Source organism: Aythya fuligula, chromosome 14, assembly GCF_009819795.1.
Source record: "Aythya fuligula isolate bAytFul2 chromosome 14, bAytFul2.pri, whole genome shotgun sequence".
Classification (NCBI taxonomy): Eukaryota; Metazoa; Chordata; class Aves; order Anseriformes; family Anatidae; genus Aythya; species Aythya fuligula.
This window is the reverse complement of record NC_045572.1, coordinates 10,715,215-10,733,141: the sequence shown is the minus strand read 5'-3', so window position 1 is coordinate 10,733,141 and position 17,927 is coordinate 10,715,215. Positions and strand designations below refer to the sequence as shown.

The window sequence follows — 17,927 nt, the reverse complement described above, 5'->3', positions numbered from 1 at the left end:
GCCGCGCGCACAGCTCGCCGGGAGGTGCGCGCATGCGCACGGCCTTCCCCGTCCCTCGGCGCGAGGAGCGGCCGCGCGGGCCTAAGCCCCGCCCCTTCCCCCTCAACCGCCGGCTCTCATTGGTTGCCTCGAGGGCGCGGGCTCCCATTGGTGGAGCGGGCGGGCGGCGAGGTTTGAAACCGCAGCAGCGGACACCGCGCGGCTCAGAGGAGGGCGGCGGGGCTGGAGCGGTGGGGGTTAGTGCTGCGGCTGTGGGGCCGGGCACGAAGCTGGGTCCTCCCGAGGCGGGCATCGGCGGTAATAACGTGCGTGCGGAGAAGCTCCCTCGGTAGGGCCCGTGTGAGGGGAGCCGGCGGCGGTCCCCTCGGCACATCCCCGCTCCGCAGCGGCCGCCCGAGCCGCCATGGCGCAAGCCCTCGCCTCCCCCGGGCTCTTCTCCGACGACGAGGCCGCTCCCTCGCCCGTTCTCGAGTCCACCGCAGCGGGGTTCGGGGCCGATGTGCGCAAGGCGCTGCTGTCCGAGTTCTCCGCCATCTCGCCCAACCTCGAGGGCTCGCAGCAGGTGAGGCTGGAGCTCCCTCGGCACACACACAGGGCCCTGCCCTAACGTGTGGGTGCAGGATCTTACAGTGCAGGGCCTGCGGGGACGCTTCGAAAGAGCCAGGGATGAAATGTTGGCCTGGGGGGAGCTGCTTCTGTTACGAGCAGTGAGCCTGTGGAAGCTGTGGTTAGCGTGGTGCATCCTCGTGAGGTGCTTATCTATGGGGCTGGTCATGGTGTCAGGTCTTTGGGTTCTTTGTCTGATTCACTACATAAACAAAAAGGGAAGTTGGTGCATGTGGAAACGTGTAAGAAGGCTTATCTTATGCTGTTGCTTCACTGGTGTCAAGATCAGCATCCATTAGCTACTGATCAGTACATCAGGGTAGCTGAGTGTCTTCCACGCAGCTGTGTACTACCTCTCTGGCTAGCGTGCTTAATCTGTGCTGATTTTGCAGGCTGCTGCTGAAGATGTTAATGGGAAATTAAAGGTGTATCTGAGAGTTCGACCTCTGAAATCTACAGAGCTGGAGAAAGGAGAAGACCAGGTGAGATGCTGAATGGAGCAGTCTCTGAGCTATGTGCCCGTGTGCCTGCTGGGACACCTATCTTCCTTTGCTGTCTATGCCATGGCATCTTGTGAGCCACTGAAATGATGGATTTTATTTGTTCTTTCAGGGTTGTGTCTGCATTGAGAATTCAGAGACTCTTCTTCTAAGAGCCCCCAAGGACTCCTTCACCATGCGGAGCACAGAACGTGGAGTGGGACAAGCAGCACATAGGTTCTCTTTCACTCAAGTAGGTAACTGGGACAAGATTTTTGGAAGATTTTTGAGCTTAAACCAGTAGTGCAGCTTGAAAAGTTGGCTTACATAGTAATACCTTCATGAGCCGTGCTCTCCTATACAGTTTACTTGTTTTTGTAGCTGTTTTATTTTCTTTTTTTAATCTGATCCTGCCAACCCTTTCAGAAGCAAATGCCAAACTCTTATTTTGCTTATGAAACTCTAAACATGCTAAAAGCTGTACTAATACTGCATATTACTACGTTAAGCAGGGGAAAAGTATGTTTGTAGAGAGAGCTTGGACTGGAATTACTAGCGGGCTTGTTCATAATGTAGGGGACATGGAAGGGGAACTAAGAACTAACTTATTTCTTGAGCGATCACGTGCATTCAAAAGGTAGGAAATACCTACATGAGGCTATTTTTCATGTGTTTTGTTTCAGATTTTTGGACCAGATGTGGGGCAGAAATTGTTCTTTGATGAGACGATGAAACAGGTGGTAAAGGATGTACTGGATGGGCAGAACTGGCTGGTTTACACCTATGGGATCACCAATTCAGGGAAGACTCACACCATTCAGGGTAAGGAGAGTGTGAGGTTACTAGCCTGTTGGGGTAGTTCTGTGCTTCTACATTCATGTTTAATCCTCAGCTTGCTGCTGTTGTTGCTTCAGGTAGCATCAAGGATGGTGGGATTCTGCCTCGCTCCTTAGCAGTCATCTTCAATAGCGTGGGGGACCGGCTGTACCAAGCCATGGACCTGAAGCCTTCACTCTCCAATGAGGTGATCTGGCTGGACAGCAGGCAGGTTCGGCAGGAAGAGACCAAGAAACAAACCATGCTGCGGGGAGGTCCGTGGGAGGTAAGCATGTCACTTCTAGGAGGCTTAATAATTGTCGGGAAAGGATGGTGTCATACTACATGGTCATGTTCTTTGTTTCCTTGCAGGAGGAGCTGTTAACACCACTGAAAAGGAGTCACAGTGCTGAATCTCAGCTCCAGGCCACCACCAGTGGCAGCTTTGACAGTGGAGTTGCTGGCCTCTCTTCATCTAGCCACCTCACCAGCCATTCAGACATCAGCCAGACAGACGGTATGTACTACCTGCTGCTTGTTGTTGGAGGATGGGGGAAGAAAAGGCAATAGCTACTTGGATGCTGTGTTGTGGGGTAAGGGAGAAAAGGTGCTGTAGTCCCTCAGATTTTACCTTTGAAAGATAAGGATCTGTGGGCTGTGGAACTTTGTATGTGTCTTATCAACATATGAAGAATTCACCACTAATTAATGATTAGATGTGAAATGAAAAATTACTTGACACCCACTTGATTCATGAGAAGTGGTTATGGAGCACCTGACTGCCATGCTGTGGAGGTTGCTGGAAAGCACAGTGCCAAAGCGACATGTTGCACTGAGCACTGGTGCCAGATTGTCAAATACAGAAATAGGAACTACAAGCTGATGAGACATCCAGAAGCAGGGAGTGATTGAGGTGACAAGCACTAAGACTCCATTTATCCCGGGAAGAGTTCTGTGTGCAGTATCCTGTGCTTCCCGAGTTCAGACCAAGTACTTACATCCTTACAAAGGAAAATACTGTTAAAGGGAACCTTAGGCTATCTGACTGGACATAGACAGTAATGTAGCACTAAATGGGAGGATGCACATAGATGTCAGTCTGGGATTGTGTTCCTGCTGAAGAAAGACACCTCAGCCTTGACCTGAACCATGCAGGTTGAACCAGTGAAAGGCTGCAATCATTTTTTTTTTCTTCCCTCCTGCTCAGAACTGGGCCCTCGCTGGGCTGACTTAGATCGTGTTTCGCTCTCCACCACCACGGGAGATGTGCAGTTTTCCATCTGGGTCTCCTTCTTTGAGATTTACAATGAGCTAATCTACGACTTGTTAGAACCAACTCCACCTGGCCAGAACCGCAAGAGGCAGACACTGCGGCTCTGTGAAGACCAGACTGGCAATCCCTATGTGAAAGGTAGATTTGACTGGAAGATATTTAGAGTAGCCCACTATGTGGGCCCTGGAAACTGCTGCAGTCTCTTAACTGCCTTGCTCAATGCATGCCTGCTTTTCCAGATCTAAACTGGATCAATGTCCGTGATGCTGATGAGGCCTGGAAGCTCCTGAAACTGGGTCGGAAAAACCAGAGTTTTGCTAGCACCCACATGAACCAGAACTCCAGTCGCAGGTCTGGGATGGGAAGTTTTTAACAGACATACAGTTCTGAGGAACTTACAAATATTGCATTTCCTTTTCTAATATCTGAATTTTTCTTAACAGTCACAGTGTCTTCTCCATTCGGATTCTGCACTTGCAAAGAGGTGGCAGTGAAATTGTTCCCAAAATCAGCGAGTGAGTTTCATGCTTGCTAGGATTTCTTTTTTTCCTTTCTTAACTGTTATGGATCTGGGATATCAGAAGTATTTTAAGGAAGGTCTTGTTGGAAGCACTTGGGAGGAGCAAATATTTCCGCTCCTAAGGCCTGCAGCTGATAGTGTGGAGGAATTTGTGAGGAGTGCTGCCAAGTGCAACTTGAGATTTCCCAGCCTCTTTGAAGGTAAACATGAGTAACCTTGCCCTTGTGGTGGGGCTGATCTGACTGCTGCTGCCTGTTCCTCAGATGTATTTATATGGAAATGAATTGGATCAGTGCCTGGGAAAGTGGCTGTTGTGGGGATGGGCAGAGGATTTTTGAATGTGTCACAGCTAAGCCTGTATTAGTGTTATCTTGTTTAACCCTCATACTTGGGGTAGGTCCTTCTATCCAGGAATAGCCTAAATTTTCCCTAAAGGAGCCTTTTCTGCCCTCCTGAGGGAGCTGGGAGGGTGAGCAGGGTAGGTGATTGCAAGGTGTCTGAATTGTAAATCTGGTGAGAACAGAACAAACCTAGCAGCTCAGGTGATACCATCTGTGTTTTCTTCAGGCTCTCCCTGTGTGACCTCGCGGGGTCAGAGCGCTGCAAAGACCAGAAAAGCGGGGACCGAATGAAGGAAGCGAACAACATTAATACTTCCCTCCATACCCTGGGGCGCTGCATTGCTGCCCTCCGTCAGAACCAGCAGTCCAAGTGAGCCTCTGGAATTTCACAGGGAGGGTGTGAGGAGGCTGTTTTAGCTTTCCCATGGGCTCACTCTTGTCTCTCCCCATAGATTGAAGCAGATTGTGGTTCCCTTCCGGGACAGCAAGCTAACCCGTGTGTTCCAGGGTTTTTTCACTGGACGTGGGCGCTCTTGCATGATTGTCAACATTAATCAGTGTGCATCTACATATGATGAAACCCTGTATGTAGCCAAGTTCTCAGCCATTGCCAGCCAGGTAAGTAAAACAAATGAGCTTTGTGACATGCTCAGGATACCTCCTGCTTCTGTGGGAACGGGTCCCTTCCCATCACAAGGTGGGGAAGATGCTTGCACTTCTTCCCTGTGCTTTTATAGTGGATCGTTATCTCTACAGTCACTAAAGCTTCTCCTGTGTTGAAAAGTTTTACAAGTTGTAGAGAAGTACCACGTTAAAAGACTACATGACTTCTAGGATTTGTGGACTAGTAATAATATCCTTTTCCCTTTCAGCTTGTTCAGGCTCCTCCTACAAAGGTGGGACTGCCATCCATACAATCAATCATCAAAGAGCACAGCAGGAGAACCAGCCAGGGTCTGGAGGCAGTGGCAAAGGAAGAAGTTGAATCAGAGGACAGTGAGGATGAAGCAGATGTCTCCATGTATGAGAAGGAGGTGGGTTGTGATTTATTCGTCAGCTTTTATAGATGCAAGAACATAGCTTTGGTCCGGACGCATACCTACAGAGACTTAAGTTGTAATGTGTCAAGGCAGCAAAAGCAGGTGCAGCCTTGGGCAGTGCAGTAGAGGAAGCTGCTAAAGAGATAGCTCAGTGTTGTTTAAAGCATCTCATGGGAAATGAATTAAGAGCAAGCCTGGCAACTTTTTTTCCCAAGTGACTAAAAGCATTTGAAACCTAGATCACCCCAGCCTACGGGTATGGGACCAGCTAGTTTCTTCTAGGTCTTAGTTCTGTTGTGCGGTATGAGCAAGAGTGCTTTTTCTTCTTACAGGACTTGTTGCGTGTGGTAGAAGCTGCACGAGAACTGCTGGTGCAAGAGCGGCAGGAGAAGCTGCAACTAGAAATGCGTCTCCGTGAGGAGATCTGCAACGAGATGATGGAGCACATAAAACAGAAGGAGCAGTGGTGCAGGTACAGCTTATGTGGATCAGCCTCCCTTTGTTCAGGGTGTGCTGCAGCACCAAGGACTGCCAGATCGAGATGCATATAGGTGCTCGTTCTCTTTGTAGCCAACATGTTGATGCCCAGAAGGAGCTGCTGGAGGAACTGTACGAGGATAAGCTGAATAACCTGAAGGAGTCGCTGACTGACTACTACCAGGAGGAGATCCAGGTTTGTTCACAGGAGTGGAATGACATCAGGAAACTGGCAGTGGCCTGAGAGAGGACTTGAGTACTTGAGTCCAAGAAGGTGACTGTTATGCAGGCTGAGAGGAAGGATTTTGGTTTCTGTTGTGCCTATTACTTGATAACTTGATCCACAACTTTTCATTTCTTACCAATTATGTAGTTCATTGGGTTTTCAGATTTTTGGCCCTTAATCTGGAAGCTACTGTGAAATCATTTTTATTCCCTGATTTGTTCAACATAATACTTTCCCCCTTCACTCTTTTTGCTAGTGGCTTGCTTTGCAATTTTCAGATAATTTCTGTGAATTTCTCTTAATTGTAGTTGTGATGATGAGTATGAGCCTGTCCCTATTTTTCATAGTATGGGTGGCCTCTGGGACTTGCTGCAGACCTATCTGAAGATGCCAACTCTCCAAAATGTGCTAACAGGCTGGAAAAAGTGGTTTAGGCTCTCAGGAAAAACAGATTCAATATCTTCACTTAAAGGACATTAATTGCTGCGTTCAATGTGGGAAGTGAATTATTGAGAGTGTCTCCTGGAAAAAAGACCCTGAAAAATTCAGGGAGCAAAAGCTGTATTAAGAAGATCTTCTTTAACCTTTCCTTAAATTTGCTTTAAGGAGCGTGATGAGAAGATTGAGGAGCTCCAAACTGCTCTGCAGGCAGCAAAACAAAAATTGGAGAACTTGGATGCTATGCAAAAGGACTCAGAGCAGCAAGGCTTGCGTCGATCAAAGCGAGTGGCTGCCTCATGTGCTCTGCAACAGGAGCTGCTAGATACTAAAGCCAAACTGGAGCAATGTCAAATGGAGCTGAATACAGCAACAGCAGGTAAAGTGGTGATGCTGCACTTGCTCTGAATTATGCTCAAACAATCCTTACAGAGGGTTAGAGATGCTTTTTCAGTAAGGTACATTGGATTCAGACGTTTTATAACTACTGTTTGTAGTTGTAGAATATAGGAATACCTTGATGGATGGACAGGAAGAGCCTCTTTTTTTTTTTTTATGATGCACTTCAGGGCAGGATCATTTCCCTGCTCAAAATATTGAGTCCCTTTGCTTAACTGAAAGGGAAAAGCCTGGAATGTTTGTGCATGTCTGCACAAACTGAAAGCTCATCTTGCCTGTGGCAGCTTGTCTGAAGGGGAGTCTAGACTTAAGAAAAATCTCAACCTTATGAATGAACTGTTGCTCACTACATCTTCTGTATTCCTAGAGCTGCGCAAGTACCAGAAATTACTGGAGCCACCTCCCTCTGCCAAACCCTTTACTGTGGATGTAGACAGGAAGCTGGAGGATGGACAGAAGGTAATTCCGTCTCTGTTACAGAAGGGAACTCTCGCAGGGCAAAGAGGTTGCCAATTTAAAGCCATTTGGAGCTGCTGTCTCCAGGATTTTAAATGAGTGGTTGATAGCAAGGGGTCTGTGAAAACAAACCTTTACCATAGATGTAGAAGGTGTTTGTGTTTGTGATCCCAGTGCACAGATGAATCTTAGATATCGCATGTCTGGATTACCCTCAGAGTGGCTCTGTTTCTAGAATGATGTTAAAGCTAACTGTTATTATTTTTTTCCTTCCTGTAGAATGTGAGACTGCTGCGTTCGGAATTACAGAAACTTGGGGAGTCTCTTCAGTCTGCAGAGAGGGCATGCTGCCACAGCACAAGTGCTGGGAAACTTCGAGAAACCCTCTGTACATGTGATGACATTCTGGCTAGACAGGTAATGTTCTGTTTTGTTGCAGGTGCAAGGGGGCTTAATTTATGCACTTTGACATAATCAGCAGATAAATCTAAGTTCTTGTAGCTGAAAATATAAATGACTTGTCCTCTAGCCACATACTGCCTATTGTATTAGGGGAGCTATACTGCTAGCTTTCCAGTGGCTGAGTCAGGCAGCATATTTAACTCTCTAAAGGAGACCCAAACTGTTCCTGTTCAGTCACTTGTCTGTGTGCACCAGGTCTGCATCAGTAGGAGAATTCAGTTCTCATTCCTTTATCTACTGCACTCCATCATAGTTGCTATGGCAACATGTTTGCAGCAGGATGGATTTCTTTCTTAGCCTTACTGTTTCTATTTTGTTATTGTACTGCTATACTAGTGACAGAAAAAGCCTTTATGTATGGCCACGCTGGTTAGTGAACTTCAGCAAAGGCAGTTTATCCTCTTCAGTTCATAGTAACTAAGCAGTTAGGCTTGTCACATCTCTAAATATATAAATATAAGTATCTTTCCTTTTGCAGGACCAAACACTGGCAGAACTGCAGAACAACATGATGCTGGTAAAATTGGATCTGCGGAAGAAAGCAGCTTGTATTGCTGAGCAGTACCACACTGTGCAGAAGCTCCAGGCTCCTCCAATGTCTACCTTAAAGAAAAGGTTCTGTGCCAACAGGGAAAACCTGCAACCTAACCAGCCTCCTGGTAAAAAGCCCTTCCTGCACAACCTCCTGACACGTTCAGCTACCCGTCCTGTTGCTGCCAGAGGATGGCAACTTCGTTCAGTTGCTCTATGACTTTTCAGAAAGAGATCCCTGCCCCATTGTTACTGGAACAGGTGGCAAATCCAATGTAATAGTATTCTCCTTTATGTGCTTGTTTATTATTGTAGCTGCTTGAGAGCTTATGTAAACATTTTTTGGATATGTATGGTTAAACTTTTAATCAATACCAAAGTGGACAAAATGACCTTTTGTAATTTAAACACTACAACAAGGAAAGTTTTAAAATGTAAAATAATGCAGATGATCAAATTTGTTTAACAAAAGGATCAGTTAAAAGTGAATTTTCCTTTTCAACTATGTTGGCACACAATTCAAAAATAAGTTCACAAGGTCCTCCTTGACAGATATTCTCCCCTCCTTGAATTATAGTCCTTTATTAAAGTATACACGTTCTAGTTCAGGGCAGTTCTCTTGGATCTTGGCTTGCAATTCTGGTTCCAAGCGTGTTACAGACATAGAACTGAGCAAAAGAAACAGTAAGATGGTTATATATAACAAGCACTTGAATCTAAAATAAGATAGATGATGCATCTGTGTTTTAAAATTCCTGGATTGTGAAAAAGTTTTCAGATTTTTTGAACTTTTTATGAGAAACCACTTCACAGAACAGGGGCAAATGAACCTGCAGTTAAAACGCAATAGAGATATTCTATCAAGAAACAGCGAATTTCCTACTATCATGAGAGTAGGAATCTTCTTAGTTGCTTAAGGTTGTTGCTGGCAATAGAAACTTCCTTTCCTAAAGATGTTTTTTCTTAAATATAATGTATTTACCTATTTAACTTACTACCTTTCAGTTCAATAAAATGTTTATTTTTATAAAAGCCATCTCATAGTCAAGTGAATTCAGCTGCCAGGTCATGTAAATAGCTGCAATTTCCTAAGCACAGTTTGAGATCTAATCTTCCTGTAAAACTGAGAGCCCTGGTTAGATTCAAGAACTGTACCACAGTACTGTGTTACTGTGACAGTTCTATGCTAGTTGACAATCTAGTGAACCAAGTCATCTCCAGGTAGCCTTGTGATACTTATTTTTTAACCACAGTTTTTTGCTATGCCAGGCAAGGAAACAGATGACATGTGCTTTTTGCTACTCAGTTAAATCAGATGAGAATTGTGTTTTTTTTTTTTTTTTTTTTTTGGAAGTCAAAAACTACAAATGTTCACTATTTTAACCAATTCAGCTCCAGCTGGTATCTTTTAAGCTAAATTTAGCAGCTTGTCACCTTACTGTAGTAATTGTGACAACCACTAATAATGAGAGGGGGACAGGTTAGTTGAATTTAAGACCGTGTTTATAGTACATCCTGCAATTTGAGTTAATTTCAGTTGAAGGTAACTCATCCAGGTTTCATTCTGAAATATTTTCTCTAAGAGTTTTGAGTACTGAGCTCTTTCTGTATTGAAGAAGAATTCTTTCTGGAGAAACATTAATCAAATTGCAAATAAGCACATATAGTCAAGTGCTGTTCTCTATAACCAGGGAAGTTTCCAGCTTGAAATGCTACGGTTAAACTACTCACCCAATCCTTTCTTGCTCTGTATCCCTACTTCACTGCATCTCTGAAGCTGCTAGCAGTTTGTAAATGAGTTAGCCCAATTCAACTATGTATTACTGATGAGTAATGTAACTATTACTTTTATGTGAATATTCTCATTTTTTATCACATTTGTTATATGGGAATTGAGACTGTATGCTCTGGAAAGCAATGACAATTTGTTTGTGTCTCTTTGCAGTATCTTGCATGCATCTGGGAGTGTAACATTAAAGAAAAAATAACCTAAGAGGAATACGTACCTTTTTTGAGGAAACAGCGCACAACACAGGGGTGTTGCAAACACAAGACTAGAGAAAACAAAAATAGGTTTACTATATTTAGAGTGCTAAAAGGAAATTTGTAACTCTTTAGGCAAAAAAAAAAGTGTGGACAGTGAGCTAAAGTTCCATTAAATATTATGTACGCTATTTCTCACTGCATTACATCTTATGAAATCATTTAGCTACAATCTAGTACTTAAATGCATCAATACCAGCCTTCAAATGTGTGTAAAACTCATTTGTCCTTTCAGTGCTTTGTACTGATGTACATAGCAACATAAAATGCTAGACAACAGCAAATGAAACCTTCCATTAACCAGACATTTTAAGGATTCAAATGACAAGATTAGATTCCAATTATTGTTTATGAAGATGGCAGGCAAAGCATCTTTTCTAATCAAACTACTACATGCCTTTTCTTGTCACTCCCTTTCTTTCCCCCTGCCCCTTCTTTTCTTGGCAGCTTCTTCATTACTAACTGCTTGCTTTTTTTAAATGGTATTATCAGTTACATATGTGGAAATGAAGCAACTGCTGTAGTCTTATTCTCAGCTCACTGGAGCAATATATCATTTGTGCAGCTTGTCTTTACTGCCTTATAATACATAGCTTTTTTTTTTTTTTTTAAACAAAGTGAAAATATTGCTACTATTTCCCAAAAACCTGCAGTTACACCTTAAAATAGCAGAAACAACCAGAAGAAATCACTCACCAGAATCCAACTAATCCAACTTGAATGGGAGCGCTCATCCATGGAAATCTCTGTTTAAAATAAAAGGTACACAGTGAGTATGAGCATCTTTTCTTCTTCCCACCTTCTTGGAAACCTCTTTCTTGAATTGTAGGGACAGGTTGCACTTGAAGGACTTTTACATGATGATAGTAACACAATTACCAGCATTCCTTAAGCCTGAGCTCTGGTGTGAGAGCCTGATCCCAGCCCTTTGTAAGCAATGAGAAAATTCCCAGTGATACACGTGTTATTCAGAGTGTCACTTAAACTGCTTTTAAAGGTGGTTGGCTTTATTTATGAACTGGTCCTGATCTGAGTACGTGGGAAATTTCTTTCTGAGTCATGTAAGCCTGCACTAGCTAGCAGCACAGTCAGTCTGTAGTGGTGCTGCTGGTGCAATGTGCTGCCACGCCTCTTGAGGGCACAGTGAATTTGGGCTAGGTATTCCTTTGCAGAGCCAGGTCTGGCTACAGCTCTCTTTGGTGACATCAAATGATTTTAACACAGGAGATTTGTTTTGTGCACCATAGCAACTGCCAACCAAAAATAAGGAAGGTGCCAATGGAAAAAAAAAAAGTCTACTCCTCTTAACCCTTCCTCCTGTCCTATGATTTGCTGTGGTGTGTAGGAACTCGCCCCTTTACCACACAGTCTAATACACTCCAGTTCTACAAGAGAACACCTCAACACCTTTTATTAAAGGAAAAATGTGGAAGAAGGGGGGAGGCTATGCAGAGAAAGCAACCCACAATGCAGATTTTTTTTTTTACTACATTCCTTAACATTGAACACATGCCAAGAAATATAGTTTTCCTGCAGGTCTCTAAATGATTGAGGAATCCCCTCCCCTAACCCATGTTAGATTTCTAGTTGAAATTACTAATGAAATAAAACCAGAACTACTCAAATAACTCTGCTGTACTGGGCTTTTTTGTTACAATAAAAACAGTGCCTTCAGTAAGTAGGACGTATAACTGCTACGATAATAAGAAACTGATTTTTAAATAAAACAGATGAGTAAAAATGTGTTATAGTGGATGATGTTCTCAACAAATGTGATGTTTTTTTTCTGCAAGAGGCATTAGTTTTCAAGATATGGAAGTCAGAGGGAAAACTGGTGAAGGTGAACAAAAAGCCAAGCAGTACTTGAGATGTGAAATAGAAAAAAGACATTTAGAAAGCACAGTAGGAGAAAGATGGTGCTGAGTAAGTAAGGCCACAGCAGTGTAAGAGGCATGGTAAACAATTGTGTATTAAAATTTCTCCAGAGCCTGAGAGAAGAAATGATGTAGAAGATTGTTCTTTTTTTTTTCTCCCTTGAGTCAATCTGTAATCCAGAAATGAGTGCAGGAAGAGCTGTGCAATTCAGCAGTAACCTGTAACAATAGATAATAAATGGAAAAAGACAAGCAAGCAAGAAGGATAAAGACTGAATTCAGCTGTGCTCCGCTGTTCTAGCATTCCACTAACCATACCTTCAATTGATAATCATTGGGGATAAATTTACTCAAAAGGCTTTAGATTTTATATATTGAGGGAGTTCAAATGGTAAGAGACTGACAGACAGGAAGTCAAACTCGGTACTCTGAATGGCTGCAGACTACGAGGAGAATTAAGGGAGAGGGGTGATAAATATTGCAGTATGAGATACGTAACAGAAGAGCCCCAAATATCTTGTAACAGCTAAAAAGACTAGAAGAGTATCATGATAGTAAATGCTGGTTTTTAGCTTTCAACTAAGTTGGTCATTAATCTGATAGGTGTCTAGTGTAGACAATATAAATAACATCTATTTCCTTTGGTGGAACAATTTTGCCAAGGTGCCCGATCTGATTTATAGCCTTTATTTTTCAAGAATTGCCTTTATTTTTCAAGAATTGTACCAGACTGCACTAATTAAGAGAGATGGTAAAGTAAAATCACTGACCATAGAAGGTCAATAGATGCCCAGGGAACAATTTAAAAACAGTAAAGCAAGTCCCAAACAGAGGCTACACATCCTTCCAAAGAGATAAAATAGAGAAGTACAAGAGGACAGAAGAATTTAGTCTGTTAAAGATCTATCATTTAACTACAGAAGAAGGCAGTTTCAAATTAGGATTTCACTTCCAGATGACTTTGTGGCATCTTTAGCAGTTAGTACAAACAGAAAATGGAGAAATGATAATTAAACCAACAAAACCCATATGGGGAATCAGATTTTTTTTTCCCTAACTGCTTCCTTTTACTGTTAGATCTCCAAATCTATCAGTTTTCTCAGTCTAGCTATGTCTGTTTTCAAGAAAATGAATTAATGAAAGGATGGCTAAATTAGGAATGCATAGAATAATCTAAGGCATAAGGCATTCAAGAAAGATGCTTTTTTTTTTTTAAAAAAAAAAAGCTTTCTGGTTTTGTAGCAGCTTTGAATACATATTTTAGTTGCACACTAGGAGAACCCGAAGTAGCTTGTTTTAAGGACCTTAAAGGAAGTTTCTGGAATCAAGCTGAATATTAACGCAGTATGCAGAACACGAGAGAAACAGTAGCTGAAGATACAAGAGAGGTAATATAAATCAAACACTTCAGTTTCAACTGTGATTTTCAGAAGTTTCTATGGAAGAAGTGAAGTGTTGCCTTAGGAGAAATGTTATCTGCAACTAAAACCCTGTGCCTCAGGGCACAGTCATTTATGGATCCTTCAGCTGCAGCAAATAAATTTGGTTCTGCACACAGCTAGTCAAGTGCTTGTCAGTAGGGAAAAATAATACAGCCAGTATACATCATCAAGAATCACTAGACTGCTTAACTGCATAAAAGGCAGCCAAGCCAGTGCTGAAACCTATGGCAAAAACACACACACACACATATGTATATAAAAATAATTTTCAGAGCTTTCTGAGGAAGTAATAAGATTCTTTTTGAACCAGCAAGTATGTGCTTGTGTTCTAAAACCATTTTTGAATCATTTTCTAGTAATAACTTTTGGGAACAGTGTAATTTATACTAACGTTATAATCAAAATGTCCTCATGCAAAACACTATCAGAATATGGGATGAATAGAACTATATGATCTCTATCTTATTTGAAGTGTCAGAGGATGATAGCTTGCTATCACTGAGACGAGCATTCCAGAAGTACTTGTTTCTTTCTGTCTTACTGCAGAACATCATTCTATTTTTTTTCTTCATTATTTAAAAAACATTTAACTGTTGTCTGGCCTTGCATATTGCTTAGTATGCTTTGGCAAGCTTACCAGATTTTTTTTTAAAGAGTGGTGATGTCGTGCAAAGCAGACTAAAGAAATGAGTTAGTAAAGCGTTCTGTGGATGGTGCTGGAGAACTGCGAAGGGGATGGTGCGACTGAAACCTCAAAAGAACATGCAGAAGCTGCTTGTTAGAAATGCAGCTCATTCCTTAATGGTTTTAATACTAATCTCTACCAAGTGTTACAACTGACTACCTGCAGAGCAGTGTTTCACCTCTGCTCAGTCTTTGAGGCTGAGGGGGAGGAACAGGTGAGCATAAACGGTCATGATGGTACCAAAGACCACTGAGTAGTCACTGAAGAAATCGCTCATTTTTGCTGATCTGAAAAATTCACAACACCTTTATATTGATTATACTGCACAAAAACAATAGATCTGTCTGCAAACCCTGAGAATTTTCACAATTTCTTCACAAATGCCATGTATTTGCCAGTTGAATTCACTGCATTTTTGACATTTCTCTCACGTTGAAAACATGTAAAATCATCTTTGCTCTCAAATAACTTTTTTTTTTTTTTTTTGAAAACAAAGGCTAATGTTCTGAGTATTACATTCTCAAGAACGAAACAGCTGCTTAAAGTTATTCAAACAGGACGTGTGTCAAAAGCCATCAGCAAGTAAGTCAAATCAGTACAGGGCTCTTTAAATTGCAAGCAAGTAGTATATTTGGATGCACTGCAGTTTCACTTTTTTTGAGAGACAAAAGCAGCAGGGACAGACTTTTACTCTAAAACTCATCCACCACGTTTCCTGTTTCAAAATTCTGAGTAATAGTGTTTCCTGTTAATGGGGGGCAAGGGTAATCAAGCTATGCACAAGTGTGAAGAACAGAAACAATAGGAAATGAAATATTTTAGCAACTTATATCCTAGAAAAAGAAATAGAAATAGGCAACTTCCCATGCTTCTTCATCTTGGAAAAAAAAAAAGCATTATACAAAGTTTTGCTGTTTTTTGCATAAGCTACATTCTAAGTCTTAATAAAAGGAAGGTTTCTTTATTAGGAGAAACTCTGCATTTTAAGGATGATTACTAGAGTAACAAAAAAGTTCACAATATTTTAATTTTACAGAATGATAAAAAGAACCAAGCTATCTCTGTCTACGAAAGCCATAAAGAAAGCAACAGCTGTAAAGCATACTCTACAACGATGTCCTCCAGGACTGGTTGGGAAGAAAATATCAAGACTCAAAGTATTTTAAATACACAAAAATATTAACTCAGTATGCAAAGTACGTATACATAGAATATCAAAGACTAACCTTCAAAAATGCTCTCTTTTCCAATGTGTTCATTATAAAGGGAGGAATTGCTGCAAATTAAGATTAAAAAATAAAAAAACGTCAACCTTGGAGAAAAAGGCACTTTGTTTTAATTTTCTGTTTAGATGAACTAATACGGTAACTCAGTTTTCACAATTGTTTGTGAAACTGAGCTTTCATTTCACATATCCAGATAATGGATTGCTATCTAGAAAGGCAGACTATCCCAGTAAGTGGAACTTCTAATTTTGCACATAACTAAACCTGAGTTCAGTAACTTGGCACAGGTCAAAGCATCTACTTTTCAATAAACTACTTCCAGTCAAGCAGAATTTGCTACCATTCCTTTGCTATCTGTATCATTTCTGCAAATGCATCCCAGTAACTGATCTGTCGCACTTCAGTGTAGCATATCGTGAATGTTTTTACAGTAAGAAATGTAGGTTTAAAATTCAACAAATATAAATACTGCATGCATAATTGTAAGATAATTCGATTTTGAGAAAATCACTTATATAGAATTTCAGGTGTCACTCACATTAGGAAATCATAATAATTTTTCTGTAAGTGCTGTATTTGACTGAAGTTACTCTTACCCATGCCAGGAGCAGCCATAAGAATCCTTGATATAACCACCTGAGTAATTGCCTGCTGAGCTGCTTTTGTTGATTCACCCAGTCTGTTTCCATTCTCATCTGTGATGGGGATTCCAAACTTTAGTTCCCTGTTGAATAAAACGGAAAAACGTAATGGAGACTGACATACATGTATCCACTTTTTTGTCATAATATCTCTCCTTTTTAAATTTGTCAAATATAACAATTATATTCTTTATTTTTATTTTCCATCTTTGGCATAAATATTTCAAAAGACAGAGAAAGATCTGGGGGAAAATATGCTAAGAAGTGAACAACTGAGTATTTGTAACATCAATCTGACACTTGAACCTGGTCATATGTATTCCAAGATCAATTACTTCTGTAGTACACAGAAGGGAGAAGTTTCTTTGAAATAATTCAGAAGAGTAAAATTTTCTGGATTGGTCTCAGAGTAGTCTGTCCTTTTCCACAGACACCAAGGGAAATACAGGAAGATTAGTTTAACTAAACTAAAACATTAAGGCTTTGTGAAAATCCTTCTCTGGCATGCTAGTCTGGGTTTACATTTTAACTAACAAGAGCATATTTAAAAGTATACAAGTACATGTATGCACAAAGCTAACTACATTTCTATAACTGTATTATTCTCTACCCTTTGCTTATGCACAGGATTAGATATTAAACTTGCGTACTGGGGAGAACCTTTTGGAGAGTGAGAAGCAGACAGAAGGGCATATAGACTGAGGACTGCCTTAATTCTTCTCCCCATCTTCTATAAGAAGTAAAATACCATGCACTGAACTTTGCTATGAATATAAACTTCAAAGATTCCCTTTTTTGATCATAACTTTGTGTTTATAAGAGGATGCTTTTAATTTGTTTTTCCTTATTTCTACTCTTAGTCCTGGTCAAATTAGAATATATATGTAAAACTTTGCTGCTGAGAAAGTGCATATTTTTGTAATCTCAGATAATTAAATAGAATTCCAAAGCCTGAGTTCTATGACTAACTTCTGTATGTGGGATTTGAAGCACCATTTTTGAGATGATTATATTTTTCTAAAGTGCAGTTTGTATCTAAAGGGCCCATGTGATCGTGTCTTGAAGGACAGGTACTTGGTTTCTGAGATCTAAGACTGAAGAACTAAATGGATATTTATCTGAAGAGAATGAGGATGTTCTATTTTATACGTGTCACAATCAATCAATCAAAACAAGATCATGCATGAGGTCTTTGCAAGGTTCAGAAACAGGTTAAAGATACATAATGTTCTTTATTTAGTACCTTGCTGATCTAAAAACTCAATAACATCCTTTCTTCTAGAATGAGTGATCTTCATTCTTTTCCCTACCTTTGTCTCATTAGTGGAATATTAATGCAGTTAGCAGCAGCAACAGCAGCAAAAGGAACAAACCGTCCTATAAGAGGTGAGACATGCTGTGAAAAGGACAGAGGGAAAAGAAAAAAAAAGAAAAATTATTACATAATAATTTTTTCAAAAGGTCATATTCAGATGCTTTATGTGTTCATGATAGACCAGATTAATTTCCTTTAAATTAAAATTCAGCAAAAACATCACTGGTGGGACGAAGGAGAAAAAAAGAAATGAGACCTAAGTTATAAGAACTTCTGTCAGGTGAGTGCTGTCAGGAGACTGGCAAAAATTATCTTAATTTAATAGCATCACTGCAGACAAGTGTCAGCTTCTGAGCACGCCTATCAGCCCAACGGGAACACTAAATAGACCTTAACTTCACTGCCTCCACTGGCAAGATTACAGCCAGCAGCATTTGTAATAGGTTCTTCACATCTACAGGCACTCACTGTGCAAAGCTATTCATCTAGTCTATGTCTTGTATAATTGGAATTGCATTGGTTGTCCATGCTGTACTGCTCCTAGTATATTACAGCAGAAACAGAGAGGTATAAAATAGATTTTTTTTTTGTAAAAAATCTTCCTTCTTGAACATGCTGTGCATTTCTTGAAAGAATT

The 17,927-nt window shown here is 41.0% G+C and overlaps 2 protein-coding genes across 2 annotated transcripts in view; one reads left to right on the top strand and one right to left on the bottom strand.

The window, feature by feature from the left end:
- Window positions 1–273: 273 nt before the first annotated feature.
- On the top strand, window positions 274–10,057 carry KIF20A (kinesin family member 20A). Its single transcript, XM_032196836.1, has 18 exons — window positions 274–562; window positions 999–1,088; window positions 1,219–1,338; window positions 1,769–1,907; window positions 2,000–2,187; window positions 2,274–2,418; window positions 3,109–3,312; window positions 3,414–3,525; window positions 3,618–3,689; window positions 4,262–4,405; window positions 4,488–4,653; window positions 4,908–5,069; window positions 5,408–5,547; window positions 5,646–5,748; window positions 6,385–6,595; window positions 6,983–7,074; window positions 7,351–7,488; window positions 8,012–10,057. Exons 1-18 carry the CDS (start codon window positions 404–406, stop codon window positions 8,282–8,284), a joined length of 2,658 nt encoding a protein of 885 aa, XP_032052727.1. The 5' UTR covers window positions 274–403; the 3' UTR covers window positions 8,285–10,057.
- The window catches only part of SFXN1 (sideroflexin 1), a 24,990-nt gene continuing 15,672 nt past the window's right edge, over window positions 8,610–17,927 (bottom strand). The window contains exons 6-11 of the mRNA XM_032196837.1: window positions 17,286–17,371; window positions 15,931–16,058; window positions 15,335–15,384; window positions 10,804–10,853; window positions 10,071–10,118; window positions 8,610–8,732 (exon numbers count right to left, since the gene is read on the bottom strand). Of these exons, the coding sequence (XP_032052728.1) occupies window positions 8,636–8,732; window positions 10,071–10,118; window positions 10,804–10,853; window positions 15,335–15,384; window positions 15,931–16,058; window positions 17,286–17,371 (459 nt within the window). The 3' untranslated portion in view covers window positions 8,610–8,635. The remainder of the gene's footprint in view (window positions 8,733–10,070; window positions 10,119–10,803; window positions 10,854–15,334; window positions 15,385–15,930; window positions 16,059–17,285; window positions 17,372–17,927) is intronic.